The sequence below is a fragment of the Thermobia domestica genome, chromosome 15, assembly GCF_964235325.1.
Source record: "Thermobia domestica chromosome 15, izTheDome1.hap1.1, whole genome shotgun sequence".
In the NCBI taxonomy this organism is placed as follows: domain Eukaryota; kingdom Metazoa; phylum Arthropoda; class Insecta; order Zygentoma; family Lepismatidae; genus Thermobia; species Thermobia domestica.
The window spans coordinates 153,746,525-153,772,402 of NC_137468.1; the positions used below are offsets into that span (position 1 = coordinate 153,746,525).

General features: G+C 37.0%; 1 protein-coding gene across 1 annotated transcript in view; it reads right to left on the reverse strand.

The window, feature by feature from the left end:
• Positions 1-1,995: 1,995 nt before the first annotated feature.
• LOC145671308 (E3 SUMO-protein ligase NSE2-like) overlaps positions 1,996-25,878 on the reverse strand; it is a 117,482-nt gene continuing 93,599 nt past the window's right edge. The window contains exons 5-6 of the mRNA XM_081740282.1: positions 23,458-23,641; positions 1,996-2,785 (exon numbers count right to left, since the gene is read on the reverse strand). Coding sequence (XP_081596408.1) covers positions 2,674-2,785; positions 23,458-23,641 — 296 coding nt within the window. The 3' untranslated portion in view covers positions 1,996-2,673. The remainder of the gene's footprint in view (positions 2,786-23,457; positions 23,642-25,878) is intronic.

Sequence of the window (25,878 nt, forward strand, 5' to 3'; positions counted from 1 at the left end):
GTGGTACAACCGAAAATTTTTGCGGTACATTCCGGCACAAACGTAGCACAAACGATTGCCATAAATTTTGTTTCGAAATTCCAAGGTTGCAGGCTTCCGTTTCTGCAGCGTCTCTACTTCAAAACCCTTATAACTTCGTACCGGAAGTGGTACAAACGAAATTTTTTGCGGTACATTCAGGCACAAACCTAGCACAAACGAATGCCATAGGTTTTGTTTCGAAATTCCAAGTTTTGATTCTGCCGTTTCTCCAGCCCCCCCACTTTAAAACCCTTTTAACTTCGTACCGGAAGTGGTACAAACGAAAATTTTTGCGGTACATTCCGGCACAAACGTAGCACAAACGATTGGCATACCTTTTGTTTCGAAATTCCAAGTTTTGAGGCTTCCGTTTCTCCAGCCCCCACACTTTGAAACCCTTATAACTTCGTACCGGAAGTGGTACAAACGAAAATTTTTGCGGTACATTCCGGCACAAACGTAGCACAAACGATTGGCATACCTTTTGTTTCGAAATTCCAAGTTTTGAGGCTTCCGTTTCTCCAGCCCCCCCACTTTGAAACCCTTATAACTTCGTACCGGAAGTGGTACAAACGAAAATTTTTGCGGTACATTCCGGCACAAACGTAGCACAAACGATTGCCATAAGTTTTGTTTCGAAATTCCAAGTTTGGAGGCTGCCGTTTCTCCAGCCCCCCCACTTTAAAACCCTTATAACTTCGTACCGGAAGTGGTACAAACGAAAATTTTTGCGGTACATTCCGGCACAAACGTAGCACAAACGATTGGCATAGGTTTTGTTTTGAAATTCCTAGGTGGGGGGGCTGCCGTTTCCCCAGCCCCCCCACTTTAAAACCCTTATAACTTCGTACCGGAAGTGGTACAAACGAAAATTTTTGCGGTACATTCCGGCACAAACGTAGCACAAACGATTGCCATAGGTTTCGTTTCGAAATTCCAAGGTGGGGGGGCTGCCGTTTCCCCAGCCCCCCCACTTTAAAACTATTATAACTTCGTACCGGAAGTGGTACAAACGAAAATTTTTGCGGTACATTCCGGCACAAACGTAGCACAAACGATTGGCATAGGTTTTGTTTCGAAACTCCAAGGTGGGGGGGCTGGCGAAATGCACCTTTAGAAATCGGTATTTGTACATGTAAAGAATGCAAAAACAGCAATGCTCTCTCTCGCTTAAGCCTAAACCTTCCGTGTAGAGACATTTGTACTTGTGACTGTAAAAGGAATGAACTTAAGAAAGAATGTGAGGATGTGGGGAATACTTTTGCTCACTATGGTGCTGATGATGATTATGGTGATGATGATGAAAATTATGATTTATTATAAGAAAGTGATCTTACAGGTAGTGAAAACCAAAATACACATATATCACTAGATGTGAAGTTTAAAATACGTATATTGTTCAAGAATGACTTTATTTTCACACAAATACGAAAAAATAGATTGTCATACAAAAACATTAAATTAACTTAAATTACTCATCACACAATTTAAATTGTAGCCACATGAGGACAGCAATTTCACAAGAAAATTTTGTTAAAATGCATTTTGTCTGTACACTCTGTATGACAGTGTAATTTTAATTATTTTTTCCAAAAGAAATCATAAGAAAAACGCTTTTTTTGGAAGCTTAAAAAAACATTAAACAACAATATAATGTCACACCACGTGTTGGGTAAACTCAAAAAAAGAGTGCGAATTTTTAATAAAAATCGCTACTCATATAATAATTTCCTGTTTGTCACCTAGAACAGAAATTTATTTATTCCTTGTTAAAATTTGCTACCTTTAAGGATAACATATCGATCTAAAATACTTTTTCCTTCACTTGTTATTACGCTGGTTTACATGACTTTCAATATGTATTACATATGCAGTAGTGCATGCAGAGAATTTTACTCGTTGGTATAGTCAGTGTTTCCATATAGCGAAAAATTAAGAAATGGGATTTTTTTTTAAATCCCTCTATTATTTCCATTTATCAGGTTTTACAACCACATACCTTACAGCTTGCAGTACTGTAATTGAAAAGTAATACAATTTATGATTCTCCTTTAATTACATCCTGAGTATGGTAGTTTTCAATTAGGAGAATGCGACGTTTAAAAAAAAAAAGGCCCCAAGCAAGCAGTTTTTGTCAAAAAAGAAAAAAAATATGAAAGCTTCCAAATCCGATTTCCGGGTTGCTATTTTCGAATTCTACGGGGAAAAAATGAATAACACCCTTTGCGTCTTTTTAGGATTTTTTCACCTCGCTGATAGACTACAAATAGTTTTAAAAAAAAAAACTATATACTCGCAGCAACTCGAGATTTTCTTCTAATTTAGTTGGTCAGACGATGGAATCGGCAGAATCTGATTCAGAAATATTGGACGAGAAATATAAGGTTTAAATTTAATAAAATTGAAAAAGCTATATTAAAACTTTAACATTTTAATTAGTGAACAAATCTAGAAACTTAATAATACAAAATACATATATAGGAACATTTTGTGAGTGTTCTCACGCTCTCAACATACACAACTTGAAATTCAAACATGTGCTCTTCAAAGTGTCACTCACTAATAAGTGAGAACATTTTTTTTTCTTTTTCTGTTATGGCTAAGCCATTTAATCACACAGAATATTCAACATATATTAAAGAGCATTCAGTTTTAGTTGTTAGTCTTTTTACTCTTTTTCTGGATATATTTCCGCAGAGAAACGTCATCTTCTAAATCTTCAGCAGTCACAGCACCTTTACTCTTGCAACCCACGACTGGGCACCTATTTCAAATAGATAAATAAATAAATAATTAGTTAAAATTATGTATTATATTTGATAAGCAGGGAGAATAAATTGATTCTTTATAACACAAATTCTTTTATGCGAATTTAATGATATACAACGAATGAAAAATGCAAAACTGGACCAATATTCGAACCCGGGTCTCCGAGTTGCCGTGGTATGCGTTAACCACTACGCTACCCAGGCTTCTTCCTGAATTATCGTTCTTGATATCGGTGTTCGTTCACTCAGACTGCATGACCTGTATCATCACTACTACTGAATTTAAACAATCCAGTGTCTTCGTTACAGAACACCTCTGCTGGTTCGTATAATATAATATTTGATGGTAAGTTGAGAAAACATCCAATCTTTTATCGCACCTTGACCTTATATTATATTATTTGATAAGTTGAGAAAACATCCAATCTTTTATCATACTAATTAGGATAGGTTATTATCCAAGCACAACAGGAGTTATGGTGATCTGAATGATTAAGCCCCGATTTCAAGAATGATAGAATGTATGGCTTTTCAACGAGCAGACTCAGTAGCTAGCGTAGTGCTTAACGCACTGGCACAGTAAGCTGGAGACCGAAGTTCAAATCTAGTCTATATTTATACATTTTACCAAACTCTCACAACTTACTTTCGGCTTTGCTTTAACTCAAATTTCTGTATCTATTAAAAAAAAAAACTATATATTAAAATGCTAGGTTTATATGTTAGTAGTCAAGAAAAGTTTATGTTTGTCTCCAATCCTTTCGACAATTATATCTCGAAAACCATAAGTGATTCCCGGTAGGAGCTCATGTGGTTCGGATTCCACATTAAACAGTAGGTCCTGTTTCATATAGCCTCGCGCTGAAAGGGACGTTAAAATCAACTCACCTCAAAACTACAAGTGCTAAAAACGTGCCGTTTCCGCTAGTCGAATCCGAATTTCGTGCAAATTGTCCAGTTGTAACTGAATATTAAAAAAAAAAAACGCCATTATTTATTACATTTTTAGGAGTACACTGGAAGTATTGAAATTTTAAAAAAGTAAAACACCATATCCTACGAATTATACATTGCAACACCACACAGTTGTATACAGGGGTTGCATATCCTCAGGCGTTTGTTTCATGGACAAATAATAATGAAAAATGAAGAATAAGATGAATCTTTATTGTTTGGTGTTTTTCTCCCAATCAACACCATATATCATTGACATTATAGTTAATTGTGTGTGTAACATGAATTAGAAACTGCAACCGGAAGTAGGCTCAAATCTTGCAAACGGTGCGAGATATTGAAAAAATCTCCCCTTTATGGTACCCCTTGCCGATTTTTATCAAAACGTCTTTCACTTGTCTGTACAGGGACAAGTACAGATGATGTGAAGAATGACAAGGCGATTCATGCTTATATGTGAATGATGCACTGTGTAGAGAGCGTAGTTTCAGTTATAGTATTATATATATATATATATATATATATATATATATATATATATATATATATATATATATATATATATATATATATATATATATATTTGGTCTAGGAATTAATTCGTGCGGTTGGCACGCACACATTGAAGCTGTAGTACAAATACAAAATACATAAATACCTTAAGAAAAATATTGTCCATCGCTAGCCACCACTTTCGCCCATCTGTCAGGCAATGTACGGATTCCGTGGCGAAAGAAGTCCTCATCCTTGGAAGCGATCCAGTCAGAGACCCATGTTTCGATATCTTCTGAAGAAGTAAACCGCTGTCCAATCAAATCGTTGTTCATGCAATCGAACAAGCAGTAGTCCGAAGGAGCAACGTTTGGTGAATACGGCGGGTGGGGTAAAACTTCCCATCCGACATTTTCTAAATAGGTTTTGACCGGTTTTGCGACATGTGGGCGAGCGTTATCATGTTGAACAATAAGTTTATCATGTCTGTTCTCCCATTCTGGTCGTGTTCTGGCCAGAGCTTGCTTCAAACGCATTAATTGTCGTCGATAACGTTCTCCATTCATAGTTTCACCCGGTTGCAGCAGCTCATAGTACACCACACCTTTCATATCCCACCATATGCACAGCATAACCTTTGCACAGTGAATATCTCGTTTTGGTTGTGATGGACCTGGTTCACCTGGTTTCACCCAGGCCTTTTTTCGTTTAGGGTTCTCGTAATGGATCCACTTCTCATCATCCGTAATAATTCGATGCAGAAACCCCTTTCTGCTCTGTCGTTGAAGCAGCAATTCGCAAATGGTTTTTCGTCTTTCAACGTCTCTGTCTTTCAATTCATGTGGAACCCAATGTGACATCTTTTGAATCATTCCCATGGCTTTCAAGCGTTTGGAGACTGTTGTTTGATCAACGCCTAATGCTGCTGCAAGTTGTTCCTGCGTTTGACACGAATCCTGCTCGAGCAATGCTGTCAATTCTTCGTCTTGAAATTTTTTTGGCTGTCCAGCTCGCTCTTGGTCTGCCAAGCCGAAATCACCACTTCTAAACCGTGCAAACCACTTCTGACACGTTCGCTCAGCTAGAGCATGGTCACCATACACTTCCACCAAAATACGATGACTTTCAGTCGCACTTTTCTGCATGTTAAAGTAATGCAGCAGGACACCCCGCAAAAACACTTTATCAGGCACAAATTGCGCCATGTTCACTTAACTACAAACTGGTGTTGTTGACGCTTTAATCCACTGCCCTATACTACGAACGATACGCGATGACAGGGGTTTGCAACACATGTGTGGATACACGGAACTGTGGGACGCTCCGTTCGTTGCGCCATCTCTTGTCCACCCGCACGAATTAATTCCTAGACCAAATATATATATATATATAAAAGGAGGTTAGCAGATTGTCCTTGAAGAAGTCTTCTGTTAAGTTTTCTTTTTTTTTTGGTAGGAAAAGAAAAAAATCTGGAACTAGTATGTACCAGCTCATTATGAAATGAACTGACTTCATATTTGGCGTAAGTAATTCGACAATATTTTTGCTAAGCTTGCGTGACATCACGGACAGAGTTCTTAGAAATTAATTTTTATCCTTTTCCCTGATTTTCGGATGCCAGACCCAACCATTTACCCTGCCCCCGACATTTAGTAAGATAAAGGTCCAGTAATCAAGAATGGCTGTAAGAGCTAAATAAAGGCATGGTTAATAAGAGCAGATTAGTAAACACGAAAACTTACCACAAAGAATTGCTATTTGAACTACTGTAAAAAAAAAAATAAAATATATAAGGCATCTTTAAATTAATACAAATCAATAAAATAGGCCATCCTTCTCCCCAACGAGGAGTTGTAACGCTAGGATTTTCAGAGATACAATTTCAGTCAATTTGAAATAAAATGAGACAGACTCCTAAAAAACATGCAGTAAATATAGAAAAACACAATTACTATAATGATATATTTAATTTTTTTCTCAAATTTCATAATATATAAGATACTGAAAGAATGTTTTATTTTTTGCATATGCTAGTATTTGAAGATATGACATAAATAAAGATTTGGGAGAGCGAATTACACGTGTCCACGCCAATTTCCTCATCTCCATTTACTTTTGTTCATTTTTTTTTAAATATTAATATGTTAAAAAAGACAAATGACATTAAATACCGGTAATAGCTAACTAGCAATATATGAAAGCTAACAACAGTAAGAACTATGTTTATCTTTATCAATGAAAGAGGAAACAACCGATTTTTAAGACACCAAATCTCTGTAGATGTGATTCTATAACATAGACAGAATGAAAAAGTGACTGCTTCACTCTTTGTATATCATGTTTATCTACTTGTTATTTTAAAACGTATATATTATATCGGGTGTTCTAAAAATGGCGCCCACGAACCACAGAACACTGTTCTACAGGCCAAAATAAAGAGAAAATGTTATATTATGGTTTGCCCTCCGGGGCCTCTTTCAGCCACTATAGGGAATCAAAATTTCACAATGTGGCAACGTCGCAGATTAACTTGGAACCATTAGCATCACTCTACAAATACATCAAGCAGTTAAATCGATTGTTACACTAGCAAGTGATGCTAGTATCAATCTACATCGATTTTAGTTGCCATCTGGAAACAATTGATGCAACTTTTTGATAGATTAGTAGATCTACTCTGTGGTTCTTAATTGCGACATTGCCACATAGTGCAATTCGTGTCTTCAAACAAAGCCCCCAAAAGATATATATATATATATATATATATATATATATATATATATATATATATATATATACTACTTTATTATGATTTGCAGAATAGTGCTCTGTGGTCCGTGGGCGTAATTTTTAGAACACCCGATATATATTTTCAGCGTTTTATTTCTAACAATAAAGGTGCTGCTAGTACCTTGGACCTCAAGTTCATAATGGTTAAAAAGTTGCATACTTTTCACAGTATTATTATTATTATTATTATTATTAACAATAATATCAACAGCCAGTAGCATATCACTGCAGTCTTGTAACTAAAACCTCTTGCGTGCATATATATAAAGATGCTTTAAAAATGTCTGATTCTTACATCTTAATTTTATAATAAAATAAACGTAATGATAATCAATATTTCTTAATGATTTGTTTTTGCTTTTTTCCCTTTCTGTAAACAGGCGAAAGTAAGCTGCTATTGTTTGTTTTCAAAAGGCATCAAGAGTTTTACAAATAATGAATTTTAGTAACAACATGCATGTAGTACATTGTTCAGAGTATTAGTCACGCTACCAAAATGTTCTACAAACCTCTACTAAATTAGTGGATAAACGTTGCGACGTTCACTCAATTCTTTTTTCTAATAATATGGATACTTAAAATGTGATCTGAGTAAAGGGTTTTCTGCAGAGAAAGTACAGATATGGAGCCCCAACAGAATTTTCGTACTGTTTTTCAGTTTAATTCAGTTCAGTTCAGTTTAGAAGAGGAAATATTCCGTTCTCATTAAAAATATGCCAGTACACTGTAACGTTGCGTACTGCCAGAAAAAAAAAAAAAAATATATATATATATATATATAAACAATAAAATAAAATAAAAGTTAAATCGTAGAAAACATTCGAATGTAAAAGAAGCATTAAATGATTTTAATAAGTAACACAGTTACTTACTGTAGATTGGATGCTTCAGACTTACTTCATTTGGATCCAGTGTTTAACCTATCGACTTAAATTAGCAAATAAGCAAAATGAAAATCTAAAAAGAGAAAAATCCTTTCTTACACAAAATTCCGAATTGTACCCAATTTACAGGTTAGGTACCATTTTCCCTGGCTTTTTTTTTTAACACCCGAATTAAAGAACATATTCAGACAATCAAAAAAGTCACAAGAAGAGGGCATGTCGGGATTGGTGCTTTACTTAAAACAACTTTCACACAATATAAATGTGATAGGTTCAGCAAAAATAAAGAAACAACACGAGATTAAAGAATCATTCTTTATTCACAAATATAAATCGGTTTTAAATCTGGATTTTGGCAACATTGATAGAATCTGGTTACCAACCTTTGATGTATATCTTGGATCTGGCCATAATGACAACAAAAACCGCGCTTCCTTCAACTTAGCTCATTCTTTCGCATTGCTCTGCTCGTGGTAGTTTAGCATCCGTAGCGTTTTATTTATCTATTCTGTGGTATGTATTCCTTTCTCTACACCATTTTTGGATCAAAACGTCCAATATATTTCAGGCAAAAAAACTTCTTGTAGGCCTTATATCTGGAGAACTACATATACTGTAGCCAAACCAAAACTACCACTTAACTCAGTATGATGTGCATATTCCGTAAAAGATATGAAAACTTGATTTAGGGGCTGTTCAAAAATTTTGATCAAAAAATCCAATATATTTTATTTAATCAAAAATTTCCTTGTACACCTTTTATCTGGAGAACTACATATAGTGTAGCCAAACCAAAACTATCACTTAATTCAGTATGATGTGCTTATTCCGTAAAAAACTTGATTTAGGGACCGTTCAAAGATTTTGTGGACCCTGATCAAAAAAAAAAAAAAAAAAAAATCCAATGTATTTCATTCAATCAAACATTTTTTTCTACGCTTTATATCTGGAGAATTACATATAGTGTAGCCAAACCCGAGCTATTACTTAGCTCCTTATGATGTGCTTAATCCGCAAAAAATGCGAAAACTCGATTTAGGGCCTGTTCAAAAATTTTGTGGTCTCGGATTCAAAAGCTATTTATTGGCCAAGATCGCAATGTTTTGATGCTTTTTTTTAATCATTCCTGAAATTCTGGGCCAAGATCGCAATCTTTCAATCCATCTTTTGGATCATTCCTAAAATTCTTGTTTTCTCTCATCCATTTCTCTTCTTGTTTTCTTTCATCTATTTCTCTTCTTGTTTTCTATCATCCATTTCTCCTCTTGTTTCCTCTCATCCATTTCTCTTCTTGTTTTCCCTCATCCATTTCTCTTCTTGTTTCCTCTCATCCATTTCTCTTCTTGTTTCCTCTCATCCATTTCTCTTCTTGTTTTCTCTCATTCATTTCTCCTCTTGTTTCCTCTCATCCATTTCTCTTCTTGTTTCCTCTCATCCATTTCTCTTCTTGTTTTCTCTCATCCATTTCTCTTCTTGTTTTTTCTCATCCATTTCTCTTCTTGTTTTCTCTTATCCTTGTTACCTTACCACTGAAGACCGAACTAGATTGGTCCGATACGTGATTGTTGTTCCGATACGTGTGGAGAGTATTTGGTTTCCCCACGGAGGATCTATCGGTAAGTAACCAATTTTCTGTTAATTTCCCTGACTTTTTAATGTCATTTACTTTTTCCTGATTTGCAGACTTGTGAAAACCCTGTTCTTAACAAAATTTACCCTGATTAAACAAAATACATTGTACAAATAAATAGATAAATAAATAAATAAATAAAATAATTTAATGAATAATTGTGGAAAAGTGCAACTGCAACTACAATCCAGCTAACACACTCTCTACCACCTGATCAACCAACCTATTTCGAAAATTATTTCCTGCTTTCTTCATTCACAATCTGCTATTTCTCAATACAAGTAACTCCTACATTAACTAATGATGCAGAGTCAATAATTTCAATTATAAAAGATCATTTCGTTATTAGACCAAAGTTAGAATATACAACTTCTGTATGGAATTCTGTTATAGCAGTACATTCACAAAAGACAGAAGAGATGCGAAGAAAGTAATTAGTTTGAAACTAGATACGACTTTGCCGTTGATACCGTTAGCTAAAATACCCGTCTTTCACACGTAAGGAATAGATGTATGGAAAATATATGAACCTCTCTCCATCCTTTTGCATGTGCATTTGAATAAAAATTGCATTATGAAAGTCCAGCTTGACTCAAGTGCTATGTTCAAAAATTCATCCAAAACGATGCAGCCGTTATTCTTTGGAAAAATTAAAAACCCCTTCGCCCCTTGAGATACGCATTTCAAGATAAAAGCCCATGCTAATCCAGGTGGTAACTATGTCCATTAAATTCATGTTATGCGGTTCGATAATTTCCTCACACTCGCCGTTTTATGAATAGAAAGTGGGGAATCTTCCCCTTCCCTTCTTGCTTAGGCAAAATTTTCGAAAAGTCTGTGATACGTGTCCAATTATTTTTACTGGTAGTTTATATACAGAAATTCATATTCCTAATATGAGGACCTTCTGAGATACTCTATATTTGGGATAAATTCCAAACCTACTTCTCGCTTCTTTAGAATACGTATTTTAAAGTGAATTGATAATAATAATAATAATAATAATAATAATAATAATAATAATAATAATAATAATAATAATAATAATAATAATAATAATATAGAAATAGGTAATTTAAAAATTAATTTCAAACGGTTTCCCATTTTCCCAGGATGGATCATAAACAAGATCACTTTTATTTTTTTTATTTGCATAAAAGGTGAGTAGGGGTCTGCGCGAACGCAGATATCCGCAATAATATCGCCTTTTATGGATGAGGTATTAGTTTCTTCACGGATGGCGAATAAAAGTTGCGGATACTTGGGAAACGAGAAGTATTGACGTTGCGAATTGGCGTATTTATCTTTAGGGAGCAAATAACCGCAGAGCCGGCTCGTCTATATAGACAACATAGGCGGCTGCCTAGGGTGGAAACATTTAGGGGCGTTGTTGTTTTTTTTTTTTTTTTTTTTTTTTTTCGTGCAGTTTATCAACATTACTCAAAACATACGTGTGTCAGTTCCCTACACATTTAGGAAGAGGAAGTTAATGAAAAGTTGGATCAGAAAAGATCGGTTACTGCTCACCTATATGGACCGGAGGAACATTTATCTGGCCAAGTACGTTTCCGTATTCCCACTGTTCATTCTATGACTAAAGAAGAAGATCTTCATTATCTGAATATCCAGACTCCGGATGCTCGCAGAAATGTCACTGATCTAAAGTTTCTATATAAAGTAGTCAATGGAAGCTTGAGGTCTGAAGCCTTACTTCAAAAATTATCCCTTCACATTCCTACCCGTGTAGCATCAAATACCATGGGCGCCCGAAGAAAATTTTCTAGAGGCCCATCTCCCTTGTTGCCATATTACGTTTGGTATTTTTTTTATTTGTATTAAGAAATCTTAAGAAATTTAAGTTGTTTTGATGAGCCAGGGGGGAGCGGGTCCCACCCTGCTCCCATCTTCGGGCGCCCACGTCAAATACCCACCTCTTCCCGTCGAAATAATTAAAAATGAATTAAGAAACCATCTTTGCTTTGTCTTTTTTTTATTTTCATCTTTTCCATTGTTAATGCATGTTTCCCTGTGTAAATGGCACTCGTTATGCTATATCCGAGTATCTGTTGAATCAAATAAATGAAATAAAAATATACACGACAGTTCTAGTGAAAGAGTTTGCAAGTATGAAAGCAAGAAAAGTACCGATAAGGTTATAAATGATGTTACTCAAATTATCTCAAACAATGAGTGAGAGACTCACGTAAATATTAAAATGTACAATCCCAATATCACAAACTTCATTTTCTGTTTGTTTATTTACACTGGTTCAAAATAAATAATTGTTCAAAACACAAAGCTATTTATAAAGTAGACCTCTTAACCCTTGATTTCCTTAAACAGGCAAAAGTTAAGTTTTTTTTGATACATTGTGGTCACTAATCATGTTTACTATGGAATCTCTTTAGAAAGAATTACAACCATCTTTTGTTTTACAGGATTTGTCCGGGAAGTAATAGGACTGATTTTATTCCGCCATGACTGTACTCCGGAGCGTGCACGCACCGACTGGATCCGGTAGAGGGCGTTTCTAGCTAACGAACGAGCGGCTGGTCAGTTGTCTCCGAGCACACGGAGAGTCAGGACAGGCTTTTTTGCGCTATGTGTTTCTGTGAGTGGTGCAAGCCGAAAATGCAGCGTTCGTTAGAGCAGAGATACGCGATTAAATTCTGTGTTAAACTCGGTAAATCTGCGACAGAGACGTTTGATATGATCAAGCAGGCTTACCCAGATGATGCTTTAGCAAGAAGTGGTGTGTTTCGGTGGCAGAAGGCCTTTTCGGAGGGCCGGGAAGAGGTCGCCGATGAAGACCGTGCTGGAAGACCTTCGACTTCGACAAACACCGACAATGTGACTCGTGTGCGCGAAGTTTTGAACTCAGACCGTCGACTAAGTATTCGTTTAATTGCCCAGATGTTAAATTTACCAAAAACTGTGGTTCATGAAATTGTGACAGAGCATTTGAACATGCGCAAGGTGTGCGCGAAGATTGTCCCAAAAGTGCTCACTGACGACCAGAAATTGCGGCGAGTGGAATTGTGCCAAGAAAATTTGAACATGTGTGAAAGTGACCCCCAATTTTTGAATAACGTAATCACAGGTGACGAATCATGGATCTTTGAGTATGATCCCGAGACAAAGAGGCAATCTTCCGAGTGGCACACGCCGGCGTCTCCTCGCCCAAAAAAGGGAAGAATGAGGAAATCCAAAGTGAAAACGATGCTCGTTGTCTTTTTTGACGTCAAAGGCATCGTCCACCATGAATTTGTTCCTCCTGGACAAACCGTCAACGCCAAGTTTTACGTGGAAGTGCTCAAGAGACTCAAACGAAGGGTCAATCGGGTCCGACCAGACATCGGAGCCGACTGGAAGCTGCACCACGACAACGCCCCGGCTCACACCGCCTTTTTTGTGAACAGCTACCTGACCAAGGCCGGCATCCCAACGCTTCCGCAACCGCCCTACAGCCCAGATGTGGCCCCCCGGACTTCTTTTTGTTTCCTCGCTTGAAACGCCCGCTGAAAGGCAAGCATTTTGAGACGACAGAGGGGATCCAAGCAGCTTGCACCGCGGCTCTCAAGGCTATTCCGGAGAATGACTTCCGTGACGCCTTCAATGCTTGGAAATCGCGCTGGCAGCGCTGCATCGACGCAGAAGGAGCCTATTTTGAAAATTTTTAAAGAATTGTAACGATTGGTTCAATATTTTTTTTTTTTTTTTAAATTGACTCAGTCCTATTACTTTCCGGACAAACTCTGTATATTTACAATGGACTCCGACGCGGTTTACATTACAATAAAACTTTGATTTCCTGTTGTCCTGTAGTTATATTAGTAAAATTTCATTCCAAATGCCACAGCAACTTTTTTTTTTTTTAATAATTGGCTTATAGATTACTTATTAATACCATAGAGAGAGGCGTTGGGAGTAAGTTTTATTTTATTTAATGCTTAAACAAATGGTAACAATGTGAGGGTGTGGTGAAATTGTCAGAGGTGACAAGGCTTCACTTTGGTTTGGGTTTGGGGAAGAAGGAGATTATGGGGCGCAGACATGTTTTTCGCCTAGGGTATAAAATATCCTAGAGCCGCCCCTGAATAACCGCTAGAGTAGAACTGTGTTTCGCTCTTTTTTTTAATTATTATTATTATTATTTTTCTTTGCTCTGTAAACTGGTAATGTAAGTATATGACATTTTGTTTGAAGCGATTTATTCTTCTTTCTGAAGGACACTATCTCCATTTCACTTTTGTCTTCTACACAAAGACGCTCGTGTTACATAAGTAATGAGATAAAGAGGTTTAAAACAAACAAACAAACAAACAAAAAAAAATCTGAAATTAACTGACAGATACGGTATTACCAACTTGATAATTTTGTCGTAATTTTGCTTTCGACGGCATATTTAATACGTTTGTTTTCTATTAATTCAACAATCTGTTTCTGTATGAATTTTATTCCGTTTTATTTCGACTAGTTCACTTACAAAACGAAGAATCGTATTTAATGTTTTACTGATATAAGATTCACAAAACAAAGGAAATGGAAGTTAATCATTCTTGCCGTTTTTGACGTGCGCTCAGAGAGAGGAAACGAAATGATGCATGCGTCTGTCAAGCGATCCGGAGTTAGTCTGAACATCGACTTTCAGTAATACAGGCACGTTGCGCATATACAGCAGTCATAGCTTGTTCGGTGTCGAAGAGAAATCGAGATATGGAAGCAGCTTGTTTGTCTGTGTTTTATAAAGTGGGCCTGACAGCTGCCCCATTAAGTCGCCTCATATGCCTGACATTGGGGAGAATGGCGTGAACGAAGGCACTGGTTCCAGAAATTCCGTTGAGGAGATGTGAGCCTTTCGGATGAACCTATCTGATACGGCCCTGAAAGTTAATACACAGGATAAATATATTCCTGGGATGCGTAATTCATTGCACAAAACCGCTTCTTGTTATCTACGACTGTCTTTACTCTACAGTGACCAACGTTAAGACCGGAAATGTTTGATTTCTTCCACTGCTGGTTTGAACAGAGGGTTAAATGAGATGATGGTATCAAATCAATTAAAAAAAAAAATAGCGCTTCTCGCTATTTCTTATCTATTTTGCTCCATGTCCATCAATATTGAAGCCGGAAGCTATAGTGGACTTCTATCACTTCCGGTCTTAGTAAAGAGTTGAGGATGGAGATAAAAGGTATTCTTTTAATGCTTAATTGATTACAGGAAATCCTTCTCGTTATCTGTTACCGTCTTTGCTCCATACTTTTTGTCTGGGGTCAGAATATAAATGTTCCGCGACGTAGAACGATTTGGAGACGAAACAATAAATCAACTTTGTCTAAGTAAAAGGTCATATCTAGTCTTCTACGGATTTATTTTACCCTTGTAATAATAGTAAGTGTGCCTATTGGCCTTTGGTAAAAGTTTGTATCATACTAAGAGATTTTTCAGAGGGCACGGTGGCTTAACTCCAGTGCGTGAGGTTCCTGTATCGATCCCCTGCCAATTAAGTTTACGGTGGACAGCAACGTGTCCATGGATTTTCTCGGGCTACTTCCCTTTCCTGCCAAATTCACTTTCCATCAACTCCTTCATCACCATTCCCCTACCTTAACCATCCGCCTCCCTAAGCAGAAGCAACATAATTGTTGGACGTTAAACTGAACGATTTCATTTCCATTTTAACCTTTAAACTACGGAGGGTTTAACCTTTAAACTACGGAGCTCTGTAACGGTTTACAAAGAAGTCCATTGCTTCACTCCTATTTATACGAGACACATGAAACTGCCAGAAGTCCATTGCTTCACTCCTATTTATACGAGACACATGAAACTGCCAGTGTTACAAAAGTTATTGTAGTACCATTTCGAAATCGAAATATCCGTAGTTAAGACAAGAAACAGGGTATTTTGAAAACAAAATATCCCGTAGTTTAAAGGTTAAACGAGTTTTCTAGTACATACCTTCCATTTTGGTCATGTCTGTCCCTCCGTCTCCTGTGTTGCTCACTACATCACGAGAATCCTCTCCACAGATGATAAGTGTTGGGCAGGAACATCCATTAATAACAGTATTGGTTTTATTCAGGAGTAATTTCCTAGGTTTAATTCACGAAAAAAGTGAAATGAAATCTACGGTTATGCCGGTTAGGCAAAAGGAGACGGTGATGATGAGAAATGAATGAAATGGTGGAAAACGGGAGAACGCCGAGAAAACCCACGAGCACAGTGTTTGTCCACCACAAAGTCCACACGGTGCGAGTTGGGATCGAACCAGGGACCCCAAGCACCGGAGGTGAACTTTAATTGAAGAGTGTTCTACCATTGAAACCGGTAGTACACCAAAGAATAAGGAATCCAGACAGTGGCATGACCAAGACAGAGCAACGTACTTACAGGAAATACAGTAAAACTTTAATGGATCGTTCTCTTAAAAGTATGATACAAACAATACTGACCAATGTTAAAACCGGAAATTGTTAATTTCTACTACTTCCGGTTTGAATATCTCCCTCCATCAAGAATTTGATTTCTAACTTTAACCCTCCACATTCAAGGCCAAAATTGGTGGTAATCCATCAAGTGCTCTTGAGATTTTTGTCTCTCGGTAGGACGGATACACACCGATTGCCTGCGTAATATACGTGCAGAAAAGTTTTCGTACACTAAACTTCATAAAATTGAAATCAATATCTGTCTGATCATCACAGCAAAACGGCTGAGTCGTTTGAAATTAATTTTTGAGTACAGTCTATATCCATTTCGAACAAGGCTTTTAATGTGTCAGTTTAATTAAAATTCGCATTCTAAGAGAACGAGGAGGGGAGGTTCAATTTTATCACCAAAATACAATGTGTAAGGAGCCACTCAAGTTTGGAACATCAAGTCAGTACATAAACTCCATACTTGAAATAAATGGTCGTGTCCCAGTGATTGCAAACATTCCGCTTCTTTACAAAAAAAAAAAAAAAAAAAAAATAAAATAAAAAAAAATAAAAAAATAAAAAAAAAATAAATAAATAAATAAATAAAAGTATCTTAATTTTCAATTTTGTATTCATAAAATGGCAAAAGTAAGGAACATTTGAACTGCTTAGAATGACTTTTTGGCATAACAACCGGGGTCGACCAGAAATGCATATCTAAGGGGGATGGGATTTAAATTTTTAGCAAAGAATACCGGCTGCAGCATCGGAAACACATATTTGGACACAAGGGGCCAATTCCGAAAGTTCGGGACTGAAATCACTATTCGGAGTCCGAGTCAATAGAAGAGTCGGTGTATTTTTCCTTTTCTTTCTTTCTTTTTTTTTATCTCGAAAAAGCATCTGTCATATTCTATACACCGTTTCTAGCGATACACTCGCTTTTCAAACACACATTGAAGACTATTTTCTGAGAGATGTAATAAGTGGATATGAGGGCTTTCACTTCCTGCTCTGTGCTAAACTTTCTCCTGCGTAAGTACTTCTTAAGTGTTGGAAAAGCTCAGAAATTACGGAGCGTGAAATCTGTGTTGTATATAGAATGTTCTAGAGACTATCAAAGAATTTTTTCCCAAGCTTCCACAGCCTATCGTGCCACTTGTGGCCTACGTTATACTGTGGGAGAAACCGTTCTTCATCAAGCAGTTCAGGCATTTTTTTTTTTTTTTTTTTTTTTTGCTTCGATTCGCTAGTCAATTGCACTTGGTGAACAATGGCGTAATTATCCTCATTTGCAGTTTGATTACCTAGAACCCAGTACTGCAGCACTACTCCTTGGATATTAAGAAAGAAAATCAACATTAACTTCTCTGAGGAACCAGAAATCTGAAATTTGGGGGGAGAGACAGTAAGTAGCAGGTTTCTCTACGCTGAATTGCTGCTTTGATTCGGGATCATAAGATCTGATCCAGGACTCATCAGTGGTAATTATTCTGTTTAAGAATCGAACACATTGTTCTATTCGTTGAAAAAAAAAAATGCTTGGCAATACCGAGCGCGACCAAGTTTTTTGTCCTTCACTCAACGAATGTAACACTCATCTTGCACGAACACGAGACATTTCCAGGTGTAAGTTGACAATTTAGCGACACTTTGCTACACCAACATACAGTTTAGCTATCAATTAATGAATGATAAATGTCTAACTTCTTTCAACAATGTTCTCACCGTTCACTGATGTTAACGCACGTCTACTTATCTTATTCAGCGCAATGCGTCTGCCTCCCTTAAATGCTTCCACCACTTGAAGACGGACGATTTGCCAATTGTTTCTTCACCGTACATTTGTTTGTTCATCTCAAATGTTTCTTGGATATTTCTGAATAACTTCACTCAAAATTCAATAGCAATTCTTTGTGTAGTAATTAATGGTCTCGTATCATTCTCATCAGGTATTGTAATTAATGCATACTAAAGTTCGACTTTTATAACAAGCACATACACGAGAAGTGGGAATTGACTTTGCTTAACATTAACAAAGCATGCTATAGGTCATCTTCACGTGCAACAAGTTCCGACTTACACACAATCGGTGCAGTGTTGTCAAACATTCAGAAAAATGAAATCTTTCAGTTTTACGTTCTACGATTACTCCGCCTAGGCTAAAGGAGACTGTGATGATGAGAAATAAGTGCAATGCTGGAACGAATAAAGTGGAAGGAAACGGAAGAACCCCGAGAAAACCCATGCACACAGTGTTCGTCCACCACTACGAGCTGGGATCGAACCAGGGACTCCACACACCAGAGGTGAATGCTCTACCACTGAGGCACCGCGGCCCTTACCAAACATTCAGAAGACCCCTTTGTTATCACGGTGGCGACAAAATTACGACTTTTCCTGGTTTCCTAAAACATTTCCTAAATTTTCCCTGATATGTAATTAGCCATATACACTTTCTCATGCTGATGGAGAGAAGACAAAAGCATGACAAAGATGATGCACAAATAATATATTTCTCCCAAATCGACTAGAAAAATGAACAATACAAAAGAAATACAATGTATTTTATTATGAAATTATAAAACACTTACCAAATGAAAATGCCTGCACAAAGCATGAAATTAAATATCTTCCCTGAAACTTGAATCTGTAACTTTTGTCACATGTGAAATGAAAAAGCCAAACTATAAAAGGGTAGAGGTGTGTATATAAAACTAACTGTGGCGTGCATAATAAATCCCAGATTTTCTTACAGGTGGTTTCTTAAAGATACCCTTAAAGCTACTCGTACATAAGTCTGAATCATACTAAAGTTTATTCTTTTAAATTATCTGCTACACATTGTACATTGATTGGAAATCCTTTCTAGATCTAAATTTTTATGAGAGAAAATCAAGATCATTTTATCATCATCTTCAAATCATTTTACTTTGAAGTACCCAAATTTATTAGCAAAAGTCATCAAAACGCAAAAGTCACATTTATTACAGTTCTAAAACAATGATTCATAATGGCCAAATATCAATAACTTTGTTGAAAAAAAGAAAGTGTCATGTTGATAAACGTTACTATACTTTTTTCTTAACCATGTCGGTCCCGGCATCCCGCACAGGGAACATAAAATATGACGAAATTATTATCTCTTTACAACTTTAAAATCAGATTCGCAACATTGAAAATTGTTTACAGGGGATGATCATAGATGGATCATCCCCTGTAAACAGTTTTCAATGATACCAGTCTGATTTTAAAGTTGTAAAGAAAACTAGTCACCAGGAAGAATCCACTCACACAGAGATTTTAGAATTTAGGATTTAGATTTCTGGGCTATCGGCATCTAAGGCCATTTAGCCCTTTACGATTTGAGGGATGGCGTCTCTCGGCGAGCACACAATCCGGGGAAAGGGAAGGAAGAAAGGATTGAGGAAGGAAGGAGGCGGCCTGGGGCCTATAAGTTAGGTATTACCCCGACAGTTGCCTGGTGTAAATGAGGAAAACCCAGGAAAACCTCATTCAAGGAGGCTGGCCTGAAAAAGCGTGTTACACTTTTTCGACCGAGTGGCTCCACCGGGAATCGAACCCGGGACTGCTCGCACCGAAGGCGAGAGCCTAAACGACTACGCTACGCGGGGCCACCCTCACTCACACAGAGGAGTATCGCGGACCGGCTACAAACATCACTGAAGACACTGTACACCACCATTCACCGCGATTTGAGGTTGTTAAAGCAACGGATTGTCTAAGGGGGATGCACCAATAAGTACCAAAATAACCAATCATACTGAAACTCTTCAAAGAGACATGTGACAATATTCTTTACTCCTGACAACACATGCATAGAACGGAGGAAAGTATTTTAAAGAGGATCGCAAGTACAATGCAGGATAAAGTGTTCTTCTCTCCTCCTGGCCTCTGTTTCCTTCCCTACTTGACAAATGTTATATTGTTTTGCTTGGTGAATCCTTTCTCTTCAACCTTTAGAAAATTGGCTTAAACTATTGCTCTGCAAAGTTCTTGACTTTGCAAAGCTCTGCTTTTTTTTAAACCCCAAACGGAAACATGATGGCAGAAAGTTTCGGAATGTGTTACTATTTTCACTACTAGCTTCTCATTTTAGATAGTGTATATTTACAACGAAGGGGGGAGGGGTGCACGTGCACCTTTGCATCACCACCCGAAAACACATCCAAGAACGTCGCACCAACTGTCGAAAGCTGTATGAGCGGTGCTTGACTGGTGAAAAGTGGAAATTGAAATTTGTTTTAACACTGGACAAGGCGTGTTTATCTGGATGACTCACAAGCCACGTGCAATTTTATATCGATCGACAGGTGCGAGGGACTTTCAAAGATGGTTCACTGAATGCAAGGAAAGTTTTGGCACAGGCTTCATGATCACTGATGGATACTCCTACCAGGGCAAGCTGACCATACATCGTGCAGCCAAAAATACGAAGGTGAATTCGAAATATTATCAGGGTAACGTCCTGACACCCGTTTATCGCCATGATAATTCCTATGTCTATGGGAGGGACAAGAATCGTGTGTGGGTGCATCAAGACAAGGCGTCAAGTCACGAATCTCGCTCAACCCGCCTCTTCCTCCTACAAATAGCAGCAGAAACTGAAATTCGTGCCATTTCATTCACAGACATTCCAGTAAAGTCCCCTGATGCGTCACCGATGGGATGGACTTTTGCCCCTATGGCCTCCTGAAACAAGCCTTGTCTCACAGGAGACCCCGCACCGTTGAAGGGCTATAGAAAGCCTGCCTAGAGAATTGGTTGTGGCTTGACATGACTACAATGCGTGCCAGTCTCCCACAGAGGAAACTTTGCTGTCGGGCAATTGCCCATGTGCTGGACCACCAAATAAAGATCTCTCGATGATGGCGACATAGTATCTCTTAAAGTAAGTGCAGTTTGAAATCGTCACCATAGATCGGAAACCTCTGTAAAAACCATACATAAATAAACAAACACATACAAATTATGACGTATATTCATAAATAAGATTTGCTCATTCTAGACCAAGATTAATAACCACAGCGTTTTTTTTTTTTTTTTTTAACAATTTCTTCCAATTTTAACCAGCACAGTTGTGACCCTTACTTATGAAAACTTTCTGATCAACCAACTAACTATTATCTTTGATCCCAACGCCCTCGTCGTTAGCATATAGGTCGAGTTGGGGTTTTCTTTCATTTTGATTCATATATACCAAAGAAGAGATTCAAATATATTTTTCATACATTTTCTACAAACTTATTCTTCTCTGCGAAGAAATGACATTTCAGCTAATAGACATCTGTAAAGTTGCGCAACTCGAAGTCTAATTGCGTATATCTTTTTAACCAAGGATGATAAAGACCTGAGACTTGAAACAAATGTAAGCGTGTTCTATGTAGATATTTTGGAGATCATGACAACTGTTAGAATTTGTAACGTTTTTGTGTAGTAACGAAAGAAAGTATCAAGAGTGTAATATAAAAAATGTACAAATGAAGAAAATCAATATTCAGTTGCAGAAAAGTGATTTCCTATGTATATGTGCAGTATGCATCAACATTTATTCATTGGTGCGAAAATGCGACAAGAGTTGATGCACTGTTGCCATGTAAAAAGACTATTTAATGCAAATCCGTAAAACGAGTATTTTTTCACAGAAACACGGCCCCTGCCAACACTGTTGTTGTATAATTACTGCAACAGGTGTGTTTTAGGTTAATCAGGTTACCAGATAAGTGCAAATTCTTATTGCTTATTATTAATTAACCTAAAACACCTGTTGCAGTAATTTTACAACAGTGTTGGCAGGGCCGAGTTTCTGTTAAGAAAACACCCATTTTACGGACTTGCATTAAATAGCCTTTTACCTAGCAATACTACATCAACTTTGTCACATTTTCGTACCAATAGATATGAAAATGCACACGCATACTGCATAAGGTTGACGCATACTGCACATATACACAGGGATTCACTCGCAGGAAATCAGTTTTCTGCAACTGAATATTAATTTTCTACATTTTTTATTTTACACTTTCGGTCCTTTCTTTCGTTACTACACAAAATCGCTACAAATTCCAACATCGGTCATGATCTCGAAAATATCTACTATCATATAATAAGTAAATTATCACTTAGTGCATAAAGTTTTTTTTATTGATGCGGACATTTTCAGTAGCCGCTCATTAATTCCCAGAGGGGGATTATCATATAATAAGTGAATTATCACTTAGTGCATAAAGTTTTTTTTATTGATGCGGACATTTTCAGTAGCCGCTCATTAATTCCCAGAGGGGGATTATCATATAATAAGTGAATTATCACTTAGTGCATAAAGTTTTTTTATTGATGCGGACATTTTCAGTAGCCGCTCATTAATTCCCAGAGGGGGATTATCATATAATAAGTGAATTATCACTTGGTGCATAAAGCTTTTTATTAACATAAAACAAAATAAACAATTAAAATACTATTTTTCAGTGCGAATATTTGGTACACGGAAGGTGAGAGAATAGTCAAAGCATCCAAAAATGAGAATAACCTGAGCCCAAGGTTGTGTAAACTGAAAAATAAACTTTCCCACAACAAGCTATAACATAACACATAGCTAACCTCGATATGTGCTTCTGTGATCTGATCTACTGTTTGCAAGAAAAGTTAAAAAACAAAATATCTGGTGACGGACGTATGGACTTCCCCAAAAAAAGAAAAGAAAAATAGCAGCACACTTTTTAAAAAACATTTTTTTTAAATTTTTCTGTGTGATACGTCACGAAATTGAAGGATATAAAAAAGCACGGGCAAGAGACATGGGAGAGGACAATTCACATCAACGAAACATACGTTTTGGATCAAATCACCAGTAACTACAATGGAGTTTGGAACGTTTACCTTGTAAGTACACTCTCTTTTCCTTTGGTATCCCTCCTCCACTTTGCGGAGGGGCTTCAGTAAAACTCGGCCATCTGGCATGCATGGAAAAAAAAGAGTCATTCATCATTGTGGGTATAAGTCTCCTGTGACAAGCGAACCACTGTACATTTCAGTTTTAAAAATTTATTTTCATATTGTTGTAAATTCAGTTATAATAAATTGTAGTTTAAATGGGGCTTCATGTTATCATTTCGAGCCCAGAGATTTAACAACACCAAGAAATTTAGGTTGCCTTTAACTGCACTTTAAAAAATTCAGTTTTATTTACAATGTCATGCAGTTGCATTTTTTAATATTTTACTACATAGAGCATGCTTACATTTGTTTTACGTCTCAGGTCTTTCTCGTTCTTGCTTCAAAAGATATACGCAATCAAACTTTGCGTTGCGCAATTTTACGGGCACACTGTAAAGGAGATGACAGCACGCATGACTGATTACCATGTAAAAACATATAATCACATACGAACTTTCAAACTAACGTTTGGATATGATATTTACACTGAAGGTTTGTCAATAGAACTCAAAACGAAAACTGTAAACGCACTTACTTGACTCTTCCACGCTGCAACAAGCTCATAATACTATCCCTGTCACATACATGGCCACATGTTTTGATCCGTACGGGGTCTGTCATCTCTTTCTTTGTGAAGGGATCTATTGTGGACACACTCTCCTGAGTAACAACTAGGTCTGCATCTTCTGATTCTGACGACATGCTCGAACTACCAACAACTAGAACAAGAAGAAAAAATCCATGATTATACAATAACAAATAGCTACGTTTATCATCCATGTTACAATGTTACCTCAAAAGCAAAACTACATGTGTTTCAAACTCCGACCAACTTTCACATTAACCCATAACTGCCCGAATTAATATTTTCAGTTACGTTTGTTCCATATGATCGTAGTAAATGTGAAAATAACGAAATTGTTGTTGTTATTGTTGTAATGTGTTCACTGTGAGCCGTGTCACAAAATTCCACACACAAAATCTCCCAGGCATAAGAAGTTATCCCTATTTGCGTGTCCATATGGACACGCTGGGAAGTTATGGGTTAAGATCTTTCTGTATATAGGAAGAGGAAATGTCAACTTGCACAATCTACTATAAATACTTGAGGTACACACAAAAATAAATCAAGTAATTCGAACAGTGGAAAGAATCAATCATTATCCCAATTCACAAAGGCAACAAAACTCATTGTAACTATTATCGATGCATCTTTTTTGTAAAAATCCTATAAAATCCTCTGAAACGTAATGTTAGCAAGATTGACTCCATATGTAGGTGAAATTACAACAGGAAATTATCAGTGAAGATTTAGGCGAAATCGATCAACTATCGACCAGATATTATTTACCATTCATCAAATACTCGAAAAGAAATGGCAATACAATACTCTGGTACATCAATAATTTATTGATTTCAGAACTACCTACGATTCTGTTGGGAGAGAAACTTGTATAACATTCTTACAGCATTTGGAACACCGAAAAAACTAGTTAGATTTGTCAAGATGTGTTTAAGTGAATCCCAAATTAAAGTTGGAAAATACTTTCCACGAGGTTTCATGTCGAGAATGACCTTAAACAACAAGAAGCCATTACAATTCAATTTATTCTCAAATATGCTGTAAGGAAATTCAAAGATAGCAACCAGGGCCTAGAGCTGAGCAGTACTCCCCATGTTATGGCGTATGCTGATGATACAGATCTGATAGAGATGACATGAGGAGAATAGACAGAAATGCAGAGGTTTTATTAAAGGCTTGTAGGATATGGGTTTAGAAGTAAATGCAGAGAAAACTAAATACATGGAAGTTCGCCGTGACCATAATACTGCAATATCAAATATTACTTTCGAGAAAGTGAATACTTTCAAATATCTAGGATCAACGTTAACATACCAAAACTATATTCACGAAAGAATTTTATGTCACCTGAAAGCAGTGAAATCGTATTATTCTTCAATCTAAAATCCTTTGCCTTGTCCCTTAGTAAGGAAGCAACAAAATTCTTCGGGACGCGAAATTGTTCCGTAATTTGTACATTTGAAAAAAAGAAATGAAATGAAATCTTTAAGTTTAACGTTCCACGGTTATGCCGGTTAGGCTAAAGGAGACGGTGATAATGAGAAATGAATAAAAATGGTGGAATGAAGAAAGTGGCAGGAAACGGGAGAACCCCGAGAAAAGCCACGAGCACGGTGTTTGTCCACCACAAAGTCCACACGGCGCGAGCTGGAATCGAACCAGGAACCCCAAGCACCGGAGGTGAACGCTCTACCACTGAGCCACCGCGATCCCTAATTTGTACATTTATGGTTAACATTCTCAACCTTAAGTTTAAAACAGGTAATTGCCAAGAAATCGATAGCTACCATCACAATAGCATACCAATTTGAACTTTTATCTTGCAAGAATAACGGATTGTTTACCGTTAAGTCCTAATAGTAATACCTACGCATGATTTACTTCATATGATCTGCCATAAACTGAAATAGTTTTATTATCTCATTATGTTTTCAAAATGCCAAAGAGAATGTATTGTGGCGATAAGCTCAGAATATGGATATCTTTTGCCTTTACTCGAGTGAAGCTGAAAGTTTGGATTTAAAAGGAACTTTTATTCTCTTGGTTTGCTTGAAATTAGCAACAAGAGAAAGGAAATACGTAAAAAGATGAAGGTAATTGATATACCATCACGACGCAATTTACATAGGAAGCCTACTCACTTAAGGTTACTGATAATAACCAAACAGGATACTTACAGGTCAATTATGACCTCAACAACGCAAAAAACAAGAGGAAGATTAGTCAATATTTACGGATGTTTGGAAAATTCTAGGATACATGACATTAATCATCCGATAACCTTTTGTACACGTGTATATGTGTCATGCATCGTATCCTGGGCGCGGCAGTTGGCGGGAACCAATGAGAAGGCATAAGGGCGATAGGTTTCCA